This window comes from Globicephala melas, chromosome 10 (genome assembly GCF_963455315.2).
Source record: "Globicephala melas chromosome 10, mGloMel1.2, whole genome shotgun sequence".
NCBI classification, from domain to species: domain Eukaryota; kingdom Metazoa; phylum Chordata; class Mammalia; order Artiodactyla; family Delphinidae; genus Globicephala; species Globicephala melas.
Window position 1 is genome coordinate 9,497,788 of NC_083323.1, and position 26,880 is coordinate 9,524,667.

Consider the following 26,880-nt stretch of genomic DNA (forward strand, 5'->3'; position numbering starts at 1 on the left):
TGGCCTGGGCAACACCACCCCCACCCCTGGCAACGATTCTTCCAAAGGGCTTAATGCTCTGAGCTGGGTCTGGAAGAATCTTTTTTACTACCTCCTACCTGCTCTCCCTGTACCCCAGTTGGAGCTTCCAAATCTGGGGCTCAGGCCCTTCACTGCTGGGCTCCTGTAGCAGCCATGCTGGGGCAATGTGGCAGGGAAGGAGGGGTTCCAGTCCTGGCCTGGCTCAGAGGAACGCCTGGCACCCCCGCCAACAGGAGGTGCTGTTGACTGTGACCCTGAGCAGGCGGATCCCAGGCCCAATCATCAGTGCCCTGAGGCCCAACAAGAATCAGAGTCAAAGTCCAAGCAGGAGGCGGCCCCAGGGCGAGGTGAGAGCCCCAGCTCGGCAGACTCAGCAGAAGAGGAGTCACCCCAGCCAGCCAGGCAAACAAAGGATTGTCTCCAAGGGGAAAGAAGAGCCACAGCTGTCTTCAGGTCAGTGGCAAGGTCAGAGGGGCAAGGAGGGTCCTACAACTCAGTCACTAACACCCTCCACACGTCTACAGTTACAGCCTAAGAGCTTCTGGCATTACCTGTTTGGGGCTTTAAGGGAAACGAGGGAGAAAGAGATAAGGGGGACCACCGCTCTCCACGCTGCTGAGATCCCCAAGTCGCAGAAGGACGGCCCCCTGCTCTGGCAGCAGCCTGGAGGCGGCTCCGTGGCGGGGCTCCAGGCGCACTGGAGAGTGAGCACAGGGAAGGAGGGCGCGCTTCGGCTCCTGACAGCCCTGAAAGGTTCTCACAGAGACACACGAACGTACGGACAGACAGGCAGCCAGCTAGCTCCTGGAGGCTGGTGGCCAGCCACGGAGGAGAAAGGGGAAAGACTGCCAGGCCCTGACCGGCCGTACTCCTGCACCTCACACGCCCACGCACACGCACACGCACACTAGATAGATAGATAGATAGATAATAAAAAGAATAAAAACTAAGGGCCCAGATGTACAAAAAAGGTGTGAGTGAGGAAGAAGGTGGGGAAAAGAGTTGGAGATGGTCAGTCCTCCAGAAGTCTGGCCACCTTCCTCAGCTTATAAATTACAACCCCCTGGAAAACGGGGGTGGGGGGAATGACGAGGCTCCGGGTGCGGCCTGGGGGAGGGCGAGCGGTGGTCAGAGTTGCTCTGGCCCATCTGGTGGAGTGGTGGCCAGAGAACGAGGATCCCTTGGGTGGTGGAGGTGGGCTGGGGGAGATTCAGCAGCCGCTGGCGGGAGTCAGGCAGGCCCCCTGGGACTTCACCTTGTGACGCTGGCCCCCCCGTCGCCGGCCCCCGCTGCCGGGCTTGGGCTGAAAGAGAGAAGAAGGAGCTTGAGAAGCAGTGGCCCATCGGGAGCAGGGCAGGACAGGACAGCAGAGGGGCAGCGGGGAGCGGGGGCAGGAGGTGAGCGAGCAGCCATCTGCTACGCCCTCCACCAGATGGAGCCGGCGCCCACCCTGCCTTCCTCGCAGCTGGTGGGTCACAGGTGATCACGGTGAGAGGAGCCGTTCAGAGAAGCACAGAGTGAGCAGGAACTAACGTGTGCCACTGCTGACAGGTGGGAAGAAAAAAGAAATGAAGGAGTCAGAGGAAAGACTCGACGGGGAGGGAGAGTAGAAAGGACAGGTCCAGGCAGAAGCTTCCTTCTTCAAAGAGGAGTCGGACGAAGAGGCGCTGGAAAGGGGCGATGTGAGGGCCACCAGGAGAGGACTCCAGGGGACAACGCTGGCAGGAGGTGCCGAGTGAGAGCCACACTGACAGGGCCCAAGACCACCTACCCCTAAGGAAGTGTCATGTCAGGGAAGGGGCCAGGAGGACCCTCTAAGGCAGCGTCTTTCAGACGTTTGGGCTGCAGTACGCACATACATCACTTGCACCCTCACACACACAATGCTCACTCTTACTATGACAGGGAAACGCTGACATTTTTCTATTCTCTTTCATTAAAACTAAATGCTGGTCAGGACCCGTTAAGTTCATTTCATGTACGCCACATCTCAGTTTGAAAAACACTGCCTTGAGAGACAAAAAGCTCACACTTAGATAGCACTTAGGGACCTGGAGTTGTGGCAAACACCCATCTAGGAACTCAAAGACGTGGCAGATTGGTGAAGGCTGCCGGCGCTCTCCTATGGGTCACCTCCACGGCCATGCCCCCGCCCCCACCCCGCCCGAGGCCGTCAGGGGCCCAGGACCAGCCCGGGAAGCACACTCACCTGTGGCTGGAGACTGCCGGATGCAGCTGGCTGCGCAGCCGCTACAGAGCAAGCTTCATCTCCAGTTGGGGGTGCCCCTACTGCTGGCCCTCCAGAGGGACCTCCCTCTTCTCGTTTGGGCAGGGGACCCTTTTTCGTCGATTGCATTTTAATCTGCTGGGGCTTGGAGTTCATTGGGGAATTGTTGGTGGTCTGGAGGAGCTGCAGGAGCCAAGGGGGTGGGGGATGAGACAGAGCTGCAGGCAGTGACCTGGGCTCAGCTGCCCCCGCCCCGCCCCTCAGGTCTCAGGGACCTCTCACTCCGTGGCCTGGCTGGGCCTGGGCGAGGTGGGTGGCAGGAGGGCGATGACAGGGCAGTGGGGTGGAGAGATGTCCTCTCCACTCAGCGTGCCAGGGCCGATGTCTCACCTGCCTCAGCCCAGCCCAGAGGGTTCCAGCCTGTTCCCTGCCCCAGCTGCTCTTCCCACAGACAATCTGCGAACCTCAGCCATCTCCTACTCAGCCCAGCTCCCAGGCTGGGGTCCAGCCTGCCCAGAGCATCAGCTCTATCTCTTGCTGCCCCTGTAACAGGAGCCTGGGGTAAGTTTTAATTTTGGGCCTGCCAGAGAGATCAATGAGTGTCTCAGGAGCTGGAAATATTTGGAGTGTGGCCATCAAAAATCTTAAGAGCTACCACCCAGGAAGGACTGACTCAGAGCCTTCCCTTATGGCTCAAGTTCAACCTCACACAAAGCAGCGAATAGGCCCAGCCGCATCCCCAAGGGCATCACAGCACGTGCGGGCAGCTTCTGCCAAACCCTCAGCCAGCCCGAAGCAAGGGGGCCTCCGAGGATGACCCTCCCCACTCAACACACTCTGCAGTCTTAGTGACGTGGATGGGCCTAAGGAAGGCCATTCTGGAGGAAAAGCAAGGCTGAGGTTGATTCCAAGATCTCAGACAGGATATATGGAGCAGGGGTCAAACCACTCTATCAAGTGCCACTACTCAAGGCCATGGATGAAGTCTGCAGAGGGCATAAGGTGCGCTCCAGGACACAAAGAGCTCAAGCCCATGCCCCACTGCTATCCAGCACTCACTCCAACTGGACCCACTGCTCTAAGGGCACGGCCCCAGCCAGACCATCGGAGCATGTGCCCAGCATCTCAGAGGCCAACACTGGCTAGGCCCAGACATTCTCCCACCACGGACTGCCATACCTCAACTCCACCTTCTCTCCTCCATGGTCACTACCAAAGCTCAGAAAGACAGGAGGTCTAGGGAAACCTCTGAGGAGAGCAGAGAAGATGGCACTGAGGCTATACCTCGGCGCTGTTCCAGTTCTCCCAAGGTAGGGACTGGTGCCTCTGCCCCCAGCAGTCAGTAGGATTTCACAGGCTTCTTGAGCAGAGCGTTCTGTGCTCACAGTCTAGAACTGGAGCAGCCCCTGGCACTTCTTTTAGGCAGGCAAGGTGGTCTGCCCGGCCGTACCTTAGTGATGGTGCCTACAGCCTTGGTGCGGCCTTCCCGGAACACCAGCCGCTGGTCTATGTGCAGGTACTCGGGGGTCTTGATGAAGCGGAAATGCACAGTGGCCTTGTCCCCGGTGCGCAGACAGTCCTTGTCCATGCTCAGGATGGTGGCTGTCTGCCTGATGCTCCCACAGTGCACTGCCAAGGGAGCCAGGAAGTCAGGAGAGGCCTGAGCCACTCAGTGGCCTCAGGGCAGGGGAGGCAGTGGGTGAAAGCATGAAACAAGCTCGAGCTGTGGCAGGCTGAAGACCTCAGAGGGCAGAGTGAGGCTAAGCGACTGGAGGCCCGTTCTTGGATTGATCCTGCCTCACATCCTCCCACTTCTCCCTCCAGTTAGACCTCGCCTGTCCCCGGACCCACTTGTCCCTAGCTCCTGAACACAGGGCACTCTGTCTGCATGCGGGCCTTCTCCGGACTGGGGGCTTCTCGATGGCAGGGCCCTTGCCCATCTTGTCTTTGTCCCCAGCACCTTGGCAACCCCGCCTGGCACACTGCAGCACTTGGTAGATGTCTGCTGAAGGACTGAGTGTGAGGTCCTTGAGGGCAGGTCTGGGTTTCCAGAGCCCAGCACCGAGCTGGTGCTTGGTTAGTGTTTGCAAGAATGAATAAACCACAAGCCACAGCTCGTGGGTGGAACAGACGGGATGGTATCACTGAACAGGGCCGCGACCTGACTTTTGGCTGCAGCTGAAACTTTGGGGTTTGGGTTGCTGGAGCACACTGTAGGGGTAGCTAGAGCAGGGGGCTTCAGGCTGGCAGTGCCTTTAGACACCTACCCATGGCCTGGTACCGCGGGCTGATTGTGGTGGGGTGGTGAAGGACAAGGATCTCGGCCTCGAACTCCCAGGATGCTTGGGGATTCAAGCGTGGAGAAACCATCACCATGCCCTTCCGGATGGACGAGCGCTTGATCTGAATGAGAGAGAATCCCAGACCTCAGGGACAATAATGCCTTCTGGCTTCACCCCCTGGTCACAGAGGACCAGGACTCCTTCTGGGAACTGCTACCACCCCAACTTGGCCGTGACCTCTCACTGCACTGGGCCACAGGCCTGCTTCAGTGCTACATGGGAAGCCTCAACACTGCTATTGGGGGGTCAGGAAAGACTTCACACAGAAAGTGGCATTTTAGCCAGGACTTGAGAGACGGGTCAGAATTAAGTGGGTGGCGAGAGGGCAAAGGCAGGCAAGCACTCAGGTAGGAGAAACAGGGCGAGCGTGATCTGGCTGTTGGGAAGCCCACAGAAAACCTGGCTTTGCTGGTTAACTGGGCTGGTGCAAATGACCCAGGAGCTAGCACTGACCCCAATCCCCAGGAGACTGAAAGCTGAATGGCAAGAGGATCTGGCATGGACTCAACAGCCCCGCGTAGAAGGACCCCAGCAAGAAGGAAGCACAGGAAGGCTCCCAGCTGCCCTCACCGAGCTCAGGAGGCCGGCAGGCCTAGGTTTAAGTCCCGGTGTTCTCCTCGGATGCTGGGCAAGTCACTCAGGCTCTCCTGAGCCTCAGTTTCCTCATCTGTAAAAGTGAGGTCAGTAATCCCTGCCTTGCAGAGCGGCTGTGAGGACTGGAGATGACCCGGAGCCTAGCATAACACGGAGCCCGAGGGGAGTTCTTGGTTTTATCAACACTCACCTTCTTCAGCGCGAAGGAGGCCGTCTGGCCCCCCCGCACCTCCTTGACAGGCATGCGCTTGCGATGGATCGATTTGACAGCAATGGACAGGAAGTTACCCAAAGGATCTGGGCCCAGCAGCAGCGTGTCATTCAGCTTGATCAGGCCCCTCAGTGTTGTCCCTGACACCACTGTTCCCACACCCTGCAGACAAGACCCCGGTCCAGTAAGTCCACTGGCACTACAGACTCGCCCCGGCACCCCTGCAGGAAGCGCCACTCAGCCTCCCGCCCTATTCAGTCCACCAGAACCCACTCACCGGGACAGAGTAGGTGTCGTCAATCTGAAACTCAGCAGGCTCTTCCTCCCGGTAACTGGTGCGAGGGGAGAGCAGGTTGAGGAACATCTTCAGCAGATCTAGGTTCTCGCCTGTAACGTTGGAGATTTGGAATATCGGGCACATCCTAAGGTGGGGAGTGTGTGGAGAGAGAGGAAGAAGGCGCTCAGGTGGCGAACTCCTGCCTGACAGGGGATGAGCAGCACGAGGGCTCCTGGAACGGCTGCTGCTGCGAAGGGTCCCACCACCCCTTCACTGGCCTCCCAGGCCCTCTGCCCAGCCCACCTACTTCTGTCCAGACCTGCTCTGAGGCCTCCTCCTCCTATGTAGTTTTGTCTCTGAAACCTGTCCCCTCCTCTCTGTCTCGGTACCACTACCCTATTTCGAGCGATCATGACTGCCTCTTCTTCCTAAAGCACATACATCCTTAAAACCTTAACCAACTCTCCACTGCAGAAAAGACAGCCGGAATCCCTCCTCCCAACATCTCTGCCAGTTTATTTCTCTCAAATTCCTATATTCCAGCCAGACCAGAGAACACTCCCTCCCTTCTCCTAAGACCTTGGTACTTTTCTGTTCCCATGTACTTGTTCACTCTGAATTGTTCACCCCCTGCCTGAATTCCTTCCCTCTTATCCAACTACCAAATCCTCTCATCCTTCAGAGCCCATTTCCAGCACCGCCTCTTCTAGGGAATCCTTCCCAGATGGGCACTCTTCATTCCCTCTGAGTTTTCAAAGAACTTCTTTTTTTTTTGTAAATTTTATTGAAGTATAGTTGATTTACAACATTGTGTTAACTTCTGCTATACAGCAAAGTGACTCAGTTATACACATATATATATTTTTTCATATTCTTTTCCATTATGGTTTGTCACAGGATATATATATTTTTTAATTTATTTATTTTTGGCTGCATTGGGTCTTCGTTGCTGTGCGTGGCCTTTCTCTAGTTGCGGAGAGCAGGGGCTATCTTCGTTGCGGTGCGTGGGCTTCTCATTGCGGTGGCTTCTCGTTGCGGAGCATGCTCTAGAGCAAGGCTCAGGAGTTGTGGCACATGGGCTCAGGAGTTGTGGCTCACGAGCTCTAGAGTGCAGGCTCAGTAGTTGTGGCACACGGGCTTAGTTGCTCCGCGGCAATGTGGGATCTTCCTGGAGCAGGGCTCGAACCCGTGTTCCCTGCATTGGCAGGTGGATTCTTTTTTTTTTTTAATAAATTTATTTATTTATTTTTGGCCGTGTTGGGTCTTCGTTTCTGTGCGAGGGCTTTCTCCAGTTGTGGCGAGCGGGGGCCACTCTTCATCGCGGTGCACGGGCCTCTCACTGTTGTGGCCTCTCCCGTTGCGGAGCACAGGCTCCGGATGCGCAGGCCCAGCGGCCACAGCTCACGGGCCCAGCCGCTCCGCGGCATGTGGGATCCTCCTGGACCGGGGCACGAACCCATGCCCCCGGCATCGGCAGGCAGACTCTCAACCACTGCACCACCAGGGAAGCCCCCTACTTTTAGTTTTTTGAGGAACTGTTTTCCATAGTGGCTGCACCAATTTACATTCCCACAAACAGTGTAAGAGGGTTCCTTTTTCTCCACACCCTCTTTAGCATTTATTCGTAGACTTTTTAATGATGGCCATTCTGACTGGTGTGAGGTGGTACCTCATTGTACTTTTGATTTGCATTTCTCTAATAACTAACGATGTTGAGCAACACTGCATGTGCCTATTGGCTATCTGTATGTCTTGGGAGAACTTTTTGTGTCTCTGTTACACGTGACTACATCTGATTTTCTGTCTGTTATCTGAATGGCCTCTATATCTCCTATTCACGATTAGTCAAACTCCTCAAGATCAGGAATTATATATTTCCCACAGCTCCTGGAGTAGGGACAGCACAGAATAGGCACTCAACAAAATGAATGAATTGAAATGGGGTCGACTGAAACGTACCCCCTCTGCTGGCCAACTGCTGGTACTGAAGACAGCGTCAGGGCAGAGACACAGGCCAAAATGTCAGGCTGCTCCGGGTCCTGTACTTAAGCAGCCCCAAGACTCTGGGAGAAGGAGCAGTGTTAACAAAATTTACTATTATCAAGAGATTATCTCTGACCAAGGAGCCGACCACCTTGAGGACAAGGACTATGCCCAAGTCAGCTCTGACTCCTCAATGCCTAGATGAAAAGCCCAGCACAGAACAAACACCCAATAAATATTTATGGAATCAGGGAATTTCCTGGCAGTCCAGTGGTTAGGACTTGGCGCTTTCACTGCTGAGGGCCCAGGTTCGATCCCCGGTCAGGGAACTAGCATCCTACAAGCCGCGCGACATGGCCAAAAAAAAAAATTTTACAGAATCAAAGGACATGCTAATGAGTAAATGCCAAAACTGATCTGTGATTAGAGAGCTTTTGAGAAACAACCGTGTAAAAAAATTAATAATAACCATCCTAAAAATGGCTGTGTATCTATCACACAGCAGCCAGGCACGGTGCCAAGTGCTTTACATACACCATTTCCAACACTTACAAGAGCCCCATGAAGAAGGTAGTATTATTCCCATTTCACAGATAAGGACACCGAAATATCAGCTGGGATTCCAACCTCAGTGAGACCAGCACCTCAGAATCTGGGTCACCTGATACAGCCCCCAAGCAACACTGCTGAGAGCACAATCTTCTATTTCAACCAATCTCTGTGCCTGTGCAGAAGTGAATGCTCCCAGGACTTCCCTGGTGGTCCAGTGGCTAAGACTTCATGCACCCAATGCAGGGGGCCCGGGTTCGATCCCTGGTCAGGGAACTAGATCCCACATGCTGCAACTGAGAGTTCGCATGCCACCACTAAAAGATCCCGCATGCCACAATGAAGATCCCACGTGCCGCAACTAAGACCTGGCGCAGCCAAACAAATAAATAAATATTTAAAAATACATAAATAAATAAAAGGAAGAAGTGAATGCTCCCTACCCATTACCTCTCAGAGCTGAAGTTGGAGGCTGTAACAATCACATCATCCTTGCTCTGCACCAACACAGGGATCTTGCGGCAGCCGGGCGACTTCAGCAGGCGCTGTAACAGCTTCAAGGTTTCTTAAAGGGTAAAATGGAACGAAATTAGGGGAACATAGCCTTCTCTTTGGCCAGGCTTCTAGGGCAAGACAGGTCCACTCATTACTGATGCAAGCAGGAGACAAACAGATGGACAGTGTTAAATGCCATAATGCCTGGAGAAGCAAAAGGAGGATCAAAACTTTGGGTGGGTAAGTGCTTGCTAGAGTAGAAGGAGAGTACAGATGGGGACTGTCTGCTAAGGTTATAAGTCTGAAACCTGTCAGGTTTCTCCAGAGTCTCTAGAAGACCTGCATCCTATAAGCAAGTGATTTGGGGTCCACCAGAAGGACAATGTTGTTCCTAGAATGCCCTGCTTCCTGGAAAAAAAGTTCATCTGACAAAAGGATCTCTAGGACATTTAGACACCTGTAGAAGTCCTTATGAGGCCCTCCAAAAGGGTATGTCTTCACTTCTCTTCCACCATCTTTAGCAATGGGGGAGAAATGCACGAAAGCCTAGTCTTGCAACACTGTTTTGAAACCTTTGGTGGTAAAAGGTAATCAGACTCTCTGCCCAAATGCCTCCATGTATGTCCAGCTTAGACGGTAAAACCCAACCCCTTCTGCCTGGAACCATCTGAAAAGAGATGCCAGATTAGGGATTTCAAGGACCTTGAATTTGTAACCAGAAGGAACAATGAGCAGGAGATAACTCTAAGCTCTGCTCAGACCAAGAGGCAAACAGGGAGAAAGCAAAAGATTCTGGGTTGATGGACGTTCAGGCCAAGGTCTAAGCACAATACAAGGAAACAGAAAATTCCGGGTAGCAGATCACCAAGGAGCCACAGTGTGTGACTGCCCCAAACAGAGAGACTGCTACTGGCTGTTGGCTTCACTTACCTTGCAGGATGTTGGCAGGACACATGTCAATCTTGGTGACCACCACAAAGACAGGCACATTGAGTGCCAATGCCAAGCCCAGGTGCTCCTTTGTCATCCCCACAATGCCAGCATTGCTGCCCACCTGCACCAACACAGAAAGAACTGTCAGGACAAGGGAGACAGAGATTGCTGCTGGGTGGGCACAGGGGCTCAAAGAAGGCTGAGGTAAGAGAGAACTCCCATCTCTGAGGCCACCATCAGAACAGGACACAGGGGGCACAAGTCTTAGGCCAGAAATAAAATGGCTGTAGATGAAAGCTGGGCTGGGCACAGATTGCTTTAACCTCCAATTTAACAGTGTGGGCTATCAAAATCTGAGGAGACTTCGAAACAACAAAAAAGACAAACTCAGTCTGGGAAAACAAAGTCATCAAAGTGGATTCAGTTTAACATCCCTGGCCCCCAGTTACCCCATCTATAAAATGGGGGATAATAATATTCACTTTAGAGGGTCACTTAGGTTTAAATGACCAAACATATGTCAAAGGTCCAGCACACAACTAGCACGAATTAGGTATTCAAGCAATGGCAGGGACTTCCCTGGTGGCGCAGTGGTTGGGAATCTGTCTGACAATGCAAGGGACAAGGGTTCGAGCCCTGGTCCAGAAAGATCCCACATGCCGCAGAGCGGCTAGGCCCCGGTGCCACAACTACTGAGCCTGTGCTCTGGAGCCCGCGAGCAACTACTGAGGCCTGTGCACCTAGAGCTCGTGCTCCGCAACCAGAGGCCACCGCAATGAGAAGCCCATGCACCGTGACAAAGAGTACTGCCCATGTGCAGCAGTAAAGACACAGTGCAGCCAAATAAATAAATATAAATAAATTTATTTTTTATAAAAAGCAATGGCAGCTGTTACTACTGTTACCATTCCTTCCTGTAACAATAAATGTTTTAAAATATCATCATAAAGGCTGGTTAAATAAATTAGAGACATGCACAAGTGTGCGATACAAAAGAAAGAGGAAACTCTTAACTGATGTGGGATAATCTCTAAGATATGTTTTAATGGGAAAAAGCAAGGTGGTATACAGCATGCTATCACAAAGAGTGGTGATTGGATCACCGTTTGAAAAAAGCAGCTAGAAGACATTTGGGGGAACATCTGAGATAACATAAATACTTTTAGACTAGATATTGTATGATATTAGGGAACTCTTGTTCGTCTTCTTGGTTGCAATAACAGTAGGAAGCTGTGTGCTAAAGTATTTTAGGAGCTGTGTGCTGAAGTATTTGGGGTGAAGAGTCACAATGTCTATAATATAATCTACTTTCAAATGATTCAGCCAAAAAACCAACCAAACACAAAAACAAACAAAAAGAAAACAAAAACCATACATACACACAGAAAAACTCCACATATGCATCTATCACATGTACAGATAAATATGGCAAAATGTTAATGATTGTTGACTCCCAGTGGTGGGTTTATGGTATTCGTTGTACTATTCTTTCAACTTTTCTGAATGTCTGATATTGGAGGGAGAGAATATACACATATATGCTGGGTGATTACAAAATATCTCTAGAGGATACATAAGAAACTGGAAGTACTGGTTGCCTGTGGAGGAAACAACACAGGCGGAAGAGAGGCTTTAAGTCCTTTGGTACCTTTTAATTTTTGTACCATATGAATGTATTACTTACTAAAACAAAATAAAATTAAAATTAAAATCACCAAGACATATTTATACAGGGCTTTATACATTCCAGAGGGACTTCCCTGGTGGTCCAGTGCTGAAGTCCCCTTCCAAGGCAGGGAACGCAGGTTCGATCCCTCGTTGAGAAACTAAGATCCCACATGCCGCGAGGCAACTAAGCCCGCGTGCCACAACTACTGAGCCCGTGCGCCTCAACTAGACAGCCCACGTGCTGCAAACTACAGAGCCCATGCACTCTGGAACCCACGCACCACAACTAGAGAGAGAAAACACGCACACTACAACTAGAGAGAAGCCTGCATGCTGCAACGAAGCACAAGCGCGCCGCAGCAAAAGATCCCGCGTGCTGCAACTAAGACCCACCACAGCCAAAAATAATAAATAAATAAAATAAATATACATTCCAGCGTCTTCAAGCGATGCTCTCATTTGATCATTACGATTCCCAGGTGAGCTACCACCTCACCAGCACACATGTCCCACGCATGTTCCCTTTTCCTACACCGGGGCACCTCCACCATTTCCCTCCTAATTCTTCCCATTCCCTCCAACCACCTTTCCTAACCAACGCAGACCTGCTTTTGTTCTTCCCAAGCAGGATAACAGAATGCTCTCTCTCTCTGTTGTCTCTATATTTTCAAGGTTTTTTTGTTTTTGTTTTTCTGGAAATTGATTGCCATGGAACAATAATGAAATATTTCATTGTTTTCCACAGAAATTTTTAGTATTTAGCTCATGGCCTAAAGGTCAGATAATACGCAACATTTCATCTGGGGTGAGGATATGCCCGTTAATGGGCCTTGATCACTGGGGCTCAGTTAGAAGAACGCTCATGTTAAACTGATTTCTACACGCTTCTTAATCCCAACCCAACAACTGCCCCAAATACACCCTATGGCTCTTCCTTCGAAACCCTCTTGTAGAGCGGCTTTCCTCAGCCAGTCAAGGTCGGTAAGGGCCCCTTGCAACGTTCAAAGATATGGGAGATAAAACCACAATGAGATTGCAAGAACCTCGGGCAGAGAGCTGACAAGAGTGTTCACACATGTGCTCTGCCTCTCTTTAATCTCCGGTCTGGGGAGAATTTGCCTGGAAACCTCTGTTTGTGGGGCAACTTGATCAAGTTTGCTCTGAACAGATGTTGGCATTTACTACACTTATTAATACAGACAGCTGGAGGAACTGGGAAATGGGGAAGGGTTTTGAGAAGGATTTTTGCCAAAGGAAAACTCGCTCGCTCGCACTCTCTGTGAAAGCTGGGAAGTTGTGACCAAGGCCGTGAGCCTCACAGACTCCTACTCTCTGGCCAGGAAGATCAAAGGGGCCCAAATGCGAGCTTCGAAACATGATCCAGCCCAGAAGCCTCTGCTCCCTTCCCCTTTCAGTTCACCTACATGATGAGCTGCTTAAAAATCTATTTCCCACGAGCCTGTAAGCTCTATGGGAGCTCGGGACACCCTGTTCACTGCTCTGTCTTCAGGCCTGGCACAGTGATAGGCATGCAGAAGCTTCTCAGCAAATAGCTGTGGGACTGGTTGACACTGGTTCCAGGCTTCAGAAGAGGCCACCTCTCAGGCCCCTCAATGGCTATCTGCACTCTCGTCCATTTCCCTCCCAGGCCGCCCCCTCTCTGAGGGTGCTGCCTGGTGTCATCTCAAAGTAGCCCAAGCCCAGGAGGAAACACTTCTGAAGGTAATAAGAAATGCCCCAGGAGAAACCCTCCCTTACCCCTCTCCGAAAAATAAGAGAGGTCTGCAAATGGCACCTTGGTTTCTGCTTAGAGGACCTCCTCCTGGCCCAAGCTAGGAGAAAGATCACGGTATGCTCCTTGAGAAGGCTGGGCACCCCTGTAAAACTTGTCGTTCTTACCCAATTTCAAAGCCCTGAACCAAAAGGCCCTGTCTCAGAACAATGTCAAACACCTGCATATCACCACAGCCCCGGAGCCCAGCTGCAGCCCCCGCTCCTCGGCAGCACCCCACTTACCATGAGCATGCAGAAGTCAGGTAAATGGCCGGTCATGCCGAAGACCGTGGTCTTCAGGTACTTCTCATGGCCGGCCAAGTCGATGAACGTAATCACCTTAGTGGATTTCTCACAGATCCGTGTCCACTCCAGGCTGCCACCATGGCTGTCTGGCTTGTTTACCACATTGCCTTCACTGTCAAAGCCCAGAATGTCGTTGCCCACACTGCTGGTGCGACCAGATTCAATCTCGTGTTTGTGGCGGAAGAGTTTCTGGCGGGCGAAGCCTCGGCCATTGTCCAGCTCCCCGTGGGTCAGGACCCCCAGAAGCGTGCTTTTGCCGGCATCCACGTTGCCCACTACCGCTACCCTGTGTGAACACAAACCCATACGTTTGTGTGAGAGTTGGTGAGTGAGTGAAGTGGACCTCCGCAACCGGATCCATAAGGACGGGCTCGCCCCTGAGCCTCTCCAGCTCTCTGCCCCTTCTATTCATGGATGAGCACATTAGGAATGCTCTTGGAGCTGTATCCAGGGAGTAGAAAGTTACTCAGGAGGAACTGAGTTCCCACCACAATGACTTTCTCCCTTAACTTCCACTAGCTTTCCCAAAGCTGCCAGACAGAAGCCCTAAAGCCGAGAGAGGTACAAAATGCTCTCCTCCGTTACCCTGGTTTCAAGCCTCCCGGCCTGACGGGAAAGCAAATGCAGCCCACAGAATGGCCACAGAACATATGGTTGGCCTCTCTCCCACTCTCTCCAAATGGAAATATTTAGGGATGAGGAAGTGCAGAGACAGAGAATGCAGCTATCGGTGTCTCTGGACACTCCTTCCATGCCTCAGGAAGCAAAAGGGTGTAGCCGACACACCAGGTGTCAAAGGCTCAATCACCGTTCTGTGTGAAGCCCTAGACCCCAGGGTCATGCTTCAGGGGACCTGGAACTGTTCTGAAGCCTCCTCACCTGACTTCCAGGAAGTCATTGTCTCCTACTCGTTTCCGGACCAGGTAATCGCGCACACGGCCCCCAGCTTCTTGACGTTCCCGGAGGAGGATGACATCAGCCTCTATTTGTTCTGCCATGCTCTTCACTGTGGCATAGGAGGCCTCCATGTCAGCTTCACTCAGCCCGTACTCAGTCCCATCTGGTGACAAGGGCCCAGACGTCAGCCTGCCATCAAGTCTGCCAGTCAGCCACCCCTCACAAGGTCCCACCCTGGGCACTGACGAACATGGCTCTCTCTACCAGATACTTCAAAAATTTGCGCACAAGTTAATAAATAATAGCCTTCTCCATTAAGCAGGGCATTCATTAATTCATTCAACAGTAATCACAGAGACTCTCCTAGGTTTTATGCCAAGTCTCAGGCCGGGTACTGGGAATACAGGTGCCCTTAGCGAGCTCACAGCCCAGCGGGAGAGACAGGAAATTAATTAATTGCAATACAGCTTGAGTGCTTTACTACAGAGCTGTACAAAGAGAATGTAAAGCACGAGCAACTAGCATTGCCTGGGGAAGCTGAGGACAGCTTTGCAGGGCGCTGACTCCAAGCTGCGTCTCCAAACATGAAAAATGGGCCTGCGGAGAAAGGAGGAAAGACATCCTAGGCAGCAGAGCAAAGCATGGAGCACGGCAGATCATGGCACGTTCAGGGACCAGTAAGCAGCTCGGCGCGTCGGGGAGCAGGGTGTCAAGTGGCGGGAGACCACATGAGAGGCAGAAACAGTTAGGCAGACGAACATCACACAGCAGCAAAACACATATGTACCAGGGTGGGAAGCCTTGGGGTTACACAGGGGAGTAACAAGATCAGATCGCTATGGGACAGAAAGATCTCTTGAGCAGCAGTGTAAAGTGAGCGCTGGCAAGCGAGAGACCAGAAATGGGGAGCCCAGTTAGGAAGTAATTCTAATAATCCAGGCAAGAGATAATGACAGGAGACAAAGGAAAATGGAGAGAGAATTTAAGAAAGAGTTTAGGGACAGATTTTTAACAGAGGTGGCTCAGGTAAAATGTCCAGCAAGTAGCTGGAAAAAATGAGTCTGAGCTTAGGATGAGGAAGGACGGACCAATCAACCGCTAATGTATTGAATGCCTACTGTATGACAGTCCCGGTCAGGTACTGTCCACATGGTACCATATCTCATTGCCACAGGAGAATGGCAGCTCCTCCAGCTGTGTCCTGGGAGCACTCCTCTCCTTCCCTGGGAGCACTCCTCTCCTTCCCTGGGAGCACTCCTCTCCTTCCCTGGGCTCATGTGCCCACAACCTCTTTTCTTTTCTGCCTCCAAAGACCTTGCAGCACCTTCTCTCACCCCCTTCCACTTCTCCCCCTACAAACAAGCTCAAGGCTTTCCTAAACTAAAGGAGACCCAACCCCTCTTCCCTTGCCCCAGCTTATCTACTGAGCTACCATCTCCTCCAAGCATCTCCAGAGTAATGGACACTTGTTGACTTTATTTCCTCACCACCTTCTCACTGATCTGATGACTATGGAAAAAACTGGTTTTCAAGACATCAGTGGCGTTCTGCCCGCTCATCCAATGCCCTTTCCTTGACCCCTTCACAGTCAACACTGCTGGCAACTGTCCCTTTGTTTACTGAGGCACTTCATTCCCACCCTGCTTGCCTATAACCCAAACTCTTCTGATTCACCTCCTGGCTCTCTGGGTCTTACTTCTGTCTCCTCTGCTGGCTATTCCTGCTGCTGTCCCCAAATGCCAGTCTTTTTCAGTAGTCAGTCAGTGGCCTTCTTCTCTATCCTTGAAACATTCCCCTTGGCCTTCTCATTCTATGGGTTCAACTGTCATTTTGAAAACTATGAAAACATTCATATCTAGTCATTCTTCCCAGAGCTCCATCCACACCCTTTTTAAACAACAGCACAAAAACTAACACCATTAATAAAGCATTTTAGTCCTCCCTGCAACCCCATTAGTTAGGCATTACTGTTCCCATTTAATAGTGGGGAAACAGAACCTAGAGGTCTCTGTGCTGGGAGGGAGCAGAGGGGCCGTGTGAGCCTGGGTCTTCTGATTCCAAACCTAGAGGCTTTTCCTCTGGCAAGGGCTCCTCTTAGTGCCAGACCAGTTCCTCCTCTTGCCTTACCTATTTCTAATGACACCACTATCGTTCCAGTCACCCCAGCTTAACACTCATCACTCCAGTCCTGCCCCTTTCCTTGTCCCTGCTCTCCTCTTTTTGCCAATCCAATGCCACCAGCCTGATTTAGGCCATTATTCTACCTGAATCGCCACAAGAGATCCTTAACTGGTCTTAGCAAATCCAGTCTCTGTTTCCGCCAACCCATCCTGCATAGACATACAAGCTCAAGGTCCTAAAGAATGCACAGCTCTGACGTTGTCACTTCCGAGTCAAAGCCTTGGAAGGGCTCCCCAGGCCCAGCAGCGCTCAGTTCCAATTCCTTAGAGGCTTCCATCCCCCTCCCCCGCCCTCCCCTTCTAAGCTTTGTTCCAGTGCAGGTGGCCGAGTCACCACCCCTCCATGTCTCTGCACTTTTCTAGCTCTATACCTTTGCTCATGTATTTCCTGCCCTAGAAAGCCAATCAGCGTATCTCCACTTGTCAAAATCCTACCCATTCTGCTCCCTTATGAAGTTTACCATATGGAACAGAGTTTTGGATGCGTGTCTTCCCCTGCTATACACAAGCATCTCGAGGACAAGGGCCATATCTCAAACATTCCTGGACGCTCCATGGGGGTGCCTTTCCTATACCAACTCGTCAAACGTCTGTAAAATGCAAAACAAATGAACAAAGAGGATGCAGTTGAGCCAAGGAGTTTTTCTTTTTCTTTTTTTGGCTGCGCCGCATGGCACGCAGGATCTTAGTTCCCCAACCAGGGATCGAATGCATGCCCACTGCAGCGGAAGCACGGAGTCTTAACTACTGGACCGCCAGGGAAGTCCTGCAAGGAGTTTCTAAATGCATGGCCAACTGCGCTCTGGAAATATTCTGGGTTAGAGAAGGTCTCGGAAGCATCCCTAAGAGAAGGCCAGCTAGCCCTGCCATTCTTGCCAGACCCCCAAATTCTATCCAACCTTTCCTGCTTCTGGTACAATGAGAAGCTTTCAGATCCTACCCCACACCAGCAGGCAATCACCAGTGTCACCTCATCCATCCAGGGCTCCCAGAAATGCACCCAGTCACATTACCCTTCTCCAGCACGCTCTATACTCCTCACTCTGTAGGAGTGGAAACAAAGGCCAAGGAGAAAAGCCGCAGAGGTGCAATTACTAAAGGCCACATATTCAGCCATGCAGGAACCTAATCAGATCTCAGTCCTGCCACTGACTTACCTTTCTTATATGTACTCTCCTGCTCAACATAATGCAAAGGCTCCCCCAAATTTTAGGATAAAAGTCTAAACGCTTTGGTATGGCATTCAAAGACCCTCAGATCTGGGCCCTGACTACTGGGAGACTGGGTCCAGTCTCCCCTCCTGACACTCCCAACCTCACATTCTACATTTCCTACTCTACTGAATCACTCCTGGTCCACCAAATACTCCACACTCATCAATGCCTCCATGCCTCTGTGCTTGTGGCTTTCTCTGCTCACTCACTACTGCCTCCACTCACCTAGAAAACTCCTACTCATGCTTTAGAATTCACTGAAGGGGCACCTCCTCCTTTGGAAAGACTTTTAAGTCTTTTCTAATCCTCCCACAAAGATGTAACACTCCTCCCATGCTCCCTGAACTTTTAATGCAGTACCTGGGTCTTAGAAAGTCACGATTTAATATGTGAAGAATGAACAAGGCTCTTTTTGAAAGAAATCTCATGGTAAATCATCTATAACCTGGAACCCTTAAAAAATTACTACTGCAACTATTAATACTAGCTAACATTTATATAGTGCTTACTATATGCCAAGTGTTAATCTTCACCATGCCACCATGGACTAGATTCTACTATTATCCCCATTTTAAGACAAGGAAAAGAATCAGTAGGCAAACTTAGACCCACCAGGTTCCAGACCCTGAACTAACTGCTAGGTCACATTGCCTCCTTTTAAAATATCAACCGTAACTTAAGAATGTATACTTAGGGACTTCCCTGGTGGTCCAGTGGTTAAGACTCTGTGCTTCCAACGCAAGGGGTGTGGGTTCAATCTCTGGCTGGGGAACTAAGATCCCACATGCTGCACGGCGTGGCCAAAAAAAATAATAATAATAAGAGAAAAAAAGAATGTATACTTAAAGAGCACATTCCTCCACCCTGCTTCGAATTTTTTTAAAGTCTAATTTATCCCTACAAAACTTGCCTCAGGTTGTGGGGGCAGTGGTGGTACCATCTGCCCGATTTTATAGATGAAGGAAGCGTCAAACAGAGGGCAAGCACCAAGCACACACAGAAAGTCAGGGATGAAGCTGACCCAGGGGGCCTCGCATCTCTTTTAGTCTTCTGCTTGATCTTCAACTTGTTTAATTACAATCTCTTTCTGCCCCTAAAGAATTCCAGCAGGAAGGAGTCACTATGAATCTAATAGCATCCAATTGGTAGATGCAAAGATAATGCTTGGGTATGTAAAATACGTGTTAATGAATGTCTGCCATCTTGTTATGCTGTGCCACGGGAGGGTTAATTAACTGTGAGCCACCGAGGTATGGTAAAGTTCAGTAAGAGTCCACATTAAAGAAAAAGCAAAGAGTGGGGGCTTTAAGAATCTGGGTCTTCAAAGAACAGTCCCAACACTTGTCAGAACTGATCTAGATGTGGTTTCTTCAATTCTATAAGCTGGAAGTGACCTTTGAGTGGTTCATCCTATTACAGGAGGCCAGGTGTGCACCTGACCCCAAAGCTTTCAAAAGCCTACCAATGATCCCCCTAGTCACCAAATGGAATGGCTTTTTCTGAACCTGACTCTCCCTGCTGTCTCTGTAACACTTGACAATGCTGGCCAACTCCCTCTCTTTCTTTCTTTTCTTTCTTTCTTTTTTTGCGGTAAGCGGGCCTCTCACTGTTGTGGCCTCTCCCGTTGCGGAGCACAGGCTCCGGACACGCAGACTCAGCGGCCATGGCTCACGGGCCATGTGGGATCTTCCCGGACCGGGGCACGAACCGGGTAGGCAGGCAGACTCTCAACCACTGCGCCACCAGGGAAGCCCCTCCCTCTCTTTCTTGACAGAACCTCTTGGTTTGCCTATCTCTCTGATCATGCCTTCTTTAAGGTGGTAACACCTAAAACTGGGGAGGTGACAGTAAATACAGAAAGGAAAGGATAGATATGAGAAACATTTCAAAGGAAGGCAGAGCAATATTTGGAGATCAAACCCTTCTTCCTTGTGTCATTATTGCAGCATTTCCAAATACTGTTTTCTACTGAGGTTAACTATGTATATGCCATCTCTCCTTCTTGGGACAGAGACCAGATTTTAAGTATCTAAAAGTGCTTTGCAACAGTATCGAGACCTTCTAAGATACTTAATAGATATCTGTCAAATAGTTCAAGACAGATTTTGAGATTTCCTCCATCTTAGACTCAAACTACAAAAGAACTATTACCTGCCTTTACAAAAGCTACATTCAGCAAAGAGAACTAGTCCCTTAATGATGCATCGAGGCCTACTTAGGCTTCTTGTAAAGATGACAGAGATAAGATCTGGTACAGGCTAAATTCATAATTATTAAACAAGTCCAGCTGCCATTTCAGCAAAGATAATGTCTTAATGAAGATGAGAGTAAGCAGGCTTTGTATTGAGGATATAAACTAGGAATGATCAGGGGGAAAAAAGCCCAGGATATAATCTGGGATTCTGTCATGGGGGCTGCCTTCCTCTAAAGCAATGGGTCCCATTACAATGGAATAAGGGGCTGGGAGGACAATAACAAGTCCCTTCCAGAATAGCAACAAGCCTACATGTCTGATGGGATCTCACAGGGAGAAAAGAGGACCTCTGTTATCACAGCTATCCCCACCGAATGGTCAGTATGGTCCAGGGCAAGGCAGCCTTGCTGAAGAGAGGAATTCTGGATGTCCTTTCCTTGCTGACATCAAGAAGTATCACAGGGGTTCTCTGCTAAGCAGGCAATAAGTAGCAATGGGATCTGCAAATCGGGCTTGGAGGGGAAGACTTAGAGCTGCCTAGGGAAGGCTTAATTCTAGACCTAACTGTGACTTACTCTTACTCTATCACCTCGGACAAGAAGTTTCCTTGCTTTGTGCTTCATCTCCTCTTATGCAAATGTAGAGTACTGGAGGTAGAAAAGCAGCATCTGTAAAACCGCTTGGAAAGTGAATTTTTAAAAAAGTAAAGTGAAAGGAAAACTAGGCTCACCTGATCCCTGCCCAATGACATATATGGTCTCTCCGCATCCCTCGTCCATCCTCTCCCACATTTGCCGAAGGAGGCTGTCATACTGCTCTGATGTAGGGCTCACTAGAACCAGCTAGAAGAGAAACCAACAGCCTTAGGACCACACTTACTAGAAGAACACCACAGCCAAAGCAGATCAAGAGCCTGACCAAAGACCCTGACTGAACCCCACAGCACCCTGATCTAAAAGAGCTGGGCAGCCCTCTCATGCCCTCTCTGCCTCTCCTTAAATAGCCTTTGAGCCCAAGGGCTTATGAGAGTTGAGTTATATGAAGTACTGAAATGAGTATGTCTGAACCACAACCCACAGAAAAGAGGGTGTGAGCAGCCTGCCTCCTGCTGCTTAATGGGAGGGGCAGGATCCACAATGACTGAGAATCTGGCATTGTAGGTAGAAATTAAGCGAGTAGTGCTTTACACCTACATGCCAAAGTCTTCTACCTGCAGCTTGCAACTCACAGAGATCTCCATCCAAGGCCAATGGTTCCCATAATAACATAAGAAGTCTGTTCCAACTTGCCTTGGCTATCTCGATTATTTAGGAATCGGCAGTAAAAACTGCTGCAAGACTCATCTTTATCAACAAAACACATTACCCCTAAGATGGGTATTAGCACCGTCATTTTGCGAATTTCTGCGAATAACATTAAAATATCAACCACTTATCTGAGGAGGCCATTTACCAACAGGCATGTCAGATCCCATTCTCTAACCACTCATGTGTGACCTTGGACAAAGAACTTAACCTCTGAGTCTCAGTTTTTTAATCTACAAACTGGAGATACTACTACCTACATCCTAAGGCCACTGTAAAGACCAAATAAGATAACATGTAAAGCATCCAGTCCACAGCTCAGTAAGTGGTAATTACAATTTTCTTCACCCAATCATCCTAGAAAAAAAATCTTCCTGGATGAAACTAGCCACCACAGTTCACTAACTGCTTCTCCTTTTGGAAGCTCTCAGAGCCTTATGTCCATCCCCACATTTAATTGTAGCAAGTATATAAACTTATAGCTTCTAATCTTTTCCTCAGGAATCAATCTGTTCAACCACTCTATTCTCTCCCTTCACATCAGTTTTTCTTTTCAATATCATCAGTATTAATCTACATATAGCTTCTCAACTTTAAAATACTGAGAAGGACTTCCCCAGCTACATGATGAAGCAACACTTCCCTATCCTGGAACACTAAATAAGTTGGTCAGGAAATAGAGGTACTACTCTCTGCAACTCTGCCCTGCAACTTCCCACTGTTTTCAGGCTTCTTCAGCACCTTGGCCATGAATTGACATCTAGCTCATCTGCTTGAGTCAAATGTATCTCTTACAATTTCCTGAGTTGACTCATCAGAGCTTATACTTTGAACCTGGGTGCTCGGACTTGTGCATCGTGTCCCATTACCTCACACATTTCCCCTGACCATCCTCTCTGAACTTGGCCAGCCTCGTTATGGCATTAGAGGCACCAGACAGGACCACTGTGACAAGGTGCAGTACCGGCTTCTAAGTGCTCAGCAGAGACTAGAGGGAGAGATCAATCAGCTGCAAGGTAAAGCTCTCTCCTGTTTGGACCAAGTTTCATGCAATTTTGCCACCACAGACTAGAAAGTCACAAATGTTTTCAAAAGTCGTTAAACTTCTCTACTGTAGGTATTCAACAACAGGTAGGAGGTGGTATCGGTGTTCTATCTTGCATCAGCTGCTATTTAATCTGCACAGGGAATTATCAGTTTATTCAGTTCACTTCAAACATTTACTGAGTAGTATGTAACCGGCAGTATAGTAGGTTTCTTACATACAGTTCTCGTTTTTACAATGCATCTGTACTAAAAAGATGATGGAGCTGGAGAACTGAGAGGTTAAGAAACTTTCCCAAGGTCACAGAGCCTTTTTAACTGGCAGGGCAGGAAAGGGAACCCAGCCCTGTCTGACCCCAAAGTTGGCATTCTTTCCTTTAGCAATGTTAGGCACCTTCGAAACACCAGTCCCAAATTATACTTAATTTTTATTCCTCCCACCCCCAACGCCAAGCAGAAGATGAGCCCTTAAATCCTGCCCACCTTCTCAAGAGCTCAGAAGACACGATTTAAATCGTCCTTCATTATTCCAGTCAAACAACATAAGGTCCCACCCCCAGAATGGCGAAATGATGGGTCACTGCCCATCTTTCACTTTTGTTTTGGGTGGGTTTGTAAAGTAGACATTCTTCAGACGTCCTTCTCCCGGACTGAGCGACTACTTAATGCTTCCTCTCCCAACACCAGGAAGAGCCGCAGCTGACTCCCTGCTCCCCTCTCGGACTACATGATCCTCCCGCGCGCCCTGCCCAAGCCACCTCCGACCCTGGGCTGCCGTGGACAGTCCAGGGGGAGAGCCACCCTCGATCTCAGGGGAGGCGGCACCGCGTGGGGACGACCACTACGCGAGTAGCTGCCGGCGTCCGGCGCCCGCGTTCCACGTGGCGGAGGCGAGGGGTTGTGATCCCGGCGGGATCCGGACGGCGGGAGGCCGGGTGGGCGCCGCCGGGGAAGGACAGCGGTGCGGCGGGCCGCCGGAGCCGCCCCTCAGCGGGGAGCCCGCCGCGCGTCCCGCACTTACAGGTGGGTGGGCTCGGCCCCTCCTGCCCCCGCCGTCGCCCCGGAGACTGCGCGGCCCCACCGCCCGGTACCCCTCGGCGCCCGGACGGTCCCCTTAACGCCGGCGCCGGCGCCCGGGCCTACCTTGCTGGTGAGGTCCAGCTCCGGTTCGCCGTTGAGCGCCTCGCCGTCCTCGCTGCAGTCCGAGTCGAAGCCGCCGTGGAGCCGGGCGGCAGCCGCCGCGGCCCTGGCCGCCCCCGGAGAGCTGGGCTCGGGGGCGAACATAGAGGCAGGGACCGGCGAGTCCATCGGGAAGCGATTCCGCTCCGCCGCCATCTTTAATAACTTAGGCTAATTCGTAGCCGGCCTCTCCTCCCTCCCCAGCTCATTTGCCTAATCTATGCGCAGCCCCGCCCCAAACCTTATCAGAATAATTTATGCGAAATTTCTCCAGCCGCGTAGAGGATGACACGTATCTCTAGCTAAGAAACTAACGACCAGGCCTCTCAGCCACCAATCGCTGCAGCTCTTTCAAATACATAATGAATAATTAATGAGAGCCAAAGCCCAACAACAAATGTCTGAGACGTCACGCGCCTTGATCGTAACTTGGGAGGGACAGCACCATGTCCACGCTACCTGCCAGGAGCCTTCCCGCCAATGGGAGCAGAGCAGAGCACGACTGACACAGCAGCCATACAATGAGAGAAATACACACAACGCTTACCTTCACCGCCCATCACTCTCCTTGTTTTCAGAGGCAGTGCTCAGCTTCCAAATCCTGCTGCTAGGCAGTCGGGGGCGGAGAGCCTTCCGATGATAGACAGGTGAAAGGCCCAATCCAGTCTTCGGACAAGTCCCGCGCCTCGGGCCACCGCCCACGGAGATAGTAAACTGCGCAAGGCGCCTCCCACTCAACTCAGTGACTCCGGGCAGTCACTGAAGACTGATCTTCGGCCTGGTGGCAGTCTCCAGGCAATTTTAACACTAGGATCGATGTCTGGAATACTACGGCAGCCAGAGCGCGGCAATTAACTGAACGCTGACCTTAGGGAGAATTCTCCATTCATTGCCTCTGCGGAGAGAGCAGTTACACGACCAAAATGAGGCAACTAGCTCAATAGAAGCCAAAAGTACCTCAACACATTTGTGAACTGTAAGGCCGAGATCTAGAGTCTGTTAAGGTAGTTTCCTATGGATGATTCTTCCTGTGTCATCAGCTGTGTAAAACCCAACCCAAAACACTATCAGCTGAAGTTTTACTGTCTTGAATTCCTCTTCCAAAAGACTGAAGAGCTTGATGAAATTAGGGATTAGTCAAACTCTAATAATGCTGGCCATGGCCACTCGTCCCAGGCAGCAAGCAAGAAAGAGCAGCCATTTCAGAAGATAACATACCCAGATTTAGGGGTTTGGAACACAAGATTTTGTGAGCAAGAGGCAGGGTTCCAAAGAGCCTTCAGTTTCAGGGATCTACTTGAGAGTTAAGAGGCAACTTCTTGTTCCTGTTTGCAACTACGATCAAATCTTTTTTTTTTTTTTTTTTTAATATTTGGCTGCACCAGGTCTTAGTTGCATGGCACACGGGATCTTAGTTGCTGCATGCGGGATCTAGTTCCCCGACCAGGGATTGAACCCAGGCCCCCTGCATTGGGAGCCTGGAGTCTTAACCACGGGGCCACCAGGGAAGTCCCCAATCAAATTTTATCTGTACAAACACAGGTGAGAATCTGGGATGAGAAGCCACCCAACTCCAAAGGTCTTGATAATAGTTCTTCAATTTTTTTTTTCTGGTGAAATGGCTCACCGCTATCCTACATATGCCTCTATGAGGTAGATAAAAATATTAAAATCTCAATTTGGCAGAAGAGCCAAATATTGTGGCATTATACTCCAGAATAATAGTGATATTTAGAATCTTACCAACTGGCTCTTCTAGAAAAAGTTCAAGTTCAGAATGTGCTGACACCTGATGGTAAGCTAAAAAACATGCCCTTCTCATTACAGGGCTTTACCCAGAAAAAAAAATATTCTCAGAGAAGGTGCTTTTTGAATTGACTAGAGAAATCTGAAATCACATTTTAGAGAGGGAATTCCTTACCATCTTTACATCCTCTTTCGGAAGACAGGTTAGAACCTAGGTTCAAATCCTAGGTCCACTATTTACTAGCTATGTGACCTCAAGCAAGTTAATTAACCTCTCTGTGCTTCAGCTGTCATCTAAAAAAAAAAAGTACCTACCTAACAGGTTAGCAGTAAATGAGTTAATATAAGTAAAGCACTTAAAAGAACAATGTTTGCAAGCCTCAATTACGAATAATGCACAAATATAACTGTAATTCTTAGATGGCTTACAGATAATAAAAATTTAAGATGATTCAAAAGTTGTCTGGACGAGGGCAGAGGACTCCCAACCACATGGTAGGCACACAAGCAAGTATGTTAAGTGATAATTCTGTGTTTAGTGTAATGGTGTTGTTAAAAAGAAACAAGCCCCAAATGGAGTCACTTGTGTTGAGCCCCACCAAGATTTAACACCTAACCTAACTGCAGTTTCAACCTCTATCAGGAGTAGAATCTTAAACCAATCACTCTGGAATTTCCTGAACAACACTAGTGAGGTAATCTGCCTGATAAGACCCCTTGCTTCCTATAAGGGAATGTGACCTTCCCTAATACAATCCACTCTTTCTTCTGCCTATTGAAAACTTTCCATTTTGCACAACTCCTAGGAGTGCCTTTCTATTTACTAGGCGGGATGCTGCCCGATTCATGAGTTGTTTAGTAGGCCAAGTAGATTTTCAGATTTACTCAGTTGATGTTTGTGTTTTAAGTGTTGAGCTGTGTTGAAGCAGGATTAAAGAAATGACTGAATTAAGTGTGATCTTTTCTTTTATTGTTTTTCCAACTTTCTGAACAAAAATCCAAAAGGATAGCAACACTAAAGTGGATGATGAATATTTGCTGAAGCCTTCCACATGTCTTTGGGTAAAAAAAAAGGGAAAACAATCCATGTGGGACTGAGTTCATCTTCCTGACACACACAATGCACTTACGCCTTAAGAAAACTCAGAGGAAAGCTCTACGGCCGCCACTGTGAGACCAGACGGGAACCCGAAGGCAAAAGGGCAGTGGTCTGTGAGTAGCAAGCCGAAATACGACACCAAGGAACTGAAATAGGATTATTCCACTTGAAACGTGACTCCCGGCGAGGCACTTACCCTCAGAGTTCCCGGAAAGTGAGGGCGGTCGGGCCCACTAAACAAGAGAATTTGCGCCCGACCGCGTCAGTAAGGTGCTTTGAAATCACCTGGCGAACGGCATGCTAGACAAAGATAAAACGGCCAGCGCAAGTGAAACTAGTCCCGGTTCGCGAAAGCACTCGGCCCAAAAAGCCTGATCAGAAAGACGGGAGGGCTGGGGAGAGTCGCGAAGTGTAGCCCCAGGCTGGGTCGCCGCCCCGGAACTGAGCCGACGCCCGTGGGACGAGAGGGGCGGGACAGGCATCGGGGCGGGACTCCCACCGGCCGCCCGGCCTGCCCAGCCCCGGAGGGAGAGAACAGAGGATCCGGGCACCAGCCGAGGAGCCGGGCACTATCTCTACCTGCGGCGAGTCGCCGCTACAGCCGCCGCCGGGCTACCCACCCCACACCGCCAGGAGACCCAACG

General features: G+C 50.1%; 1 protein-coding gene across 2 annotated transcripts; it reads right to left on the minus strand.

The window, feature by feature from the left end:
- Positions 1-26,847, minus strand: GTPBP1 (GTP binding protein 1). Of its 2 annotated transcripts, XM_060307035.2 has the most exons (13): positions 26,433-26,845; positions 23,356-24,286; positions 20,595-20,706; positions 14,259-14,439; positions 13,317-13,665; positions 9,630-9,753; positions 8,655-8,769; positions 5,673-5,817; positions 5,375-5,557; positions 4,516-4,651; positions 3,699-3,877; positions 2,231-2,431; positions 1-1,324 (listed from the first exon to the last, which is right to left on the minus strand). In XM_060307035.2, exons 2-13 carry the CDS (start codon positions 23,545-23,547, stop codon positions 1,232-1,234), a joined length of 2,010 nt encoding a protein of 669 aa, XP_060163018.1. In that variant the 5' UTR covers positions 23,548-24,286; positions 26,433-26,845; the 3' UTR covers positions 1-1,231. The 2 variants fall into 2 exon arrangements, with proteins under 2 accessions (XP_060163018.1, XP_030711798.1); XM_030855938.3 differs by lacking the exon at positions 2,231-2,431 and having other exon boundaries at positions 26,433-26,847.
- Positions 26,848-26,880: the final 33 nt, after the last annotated feature.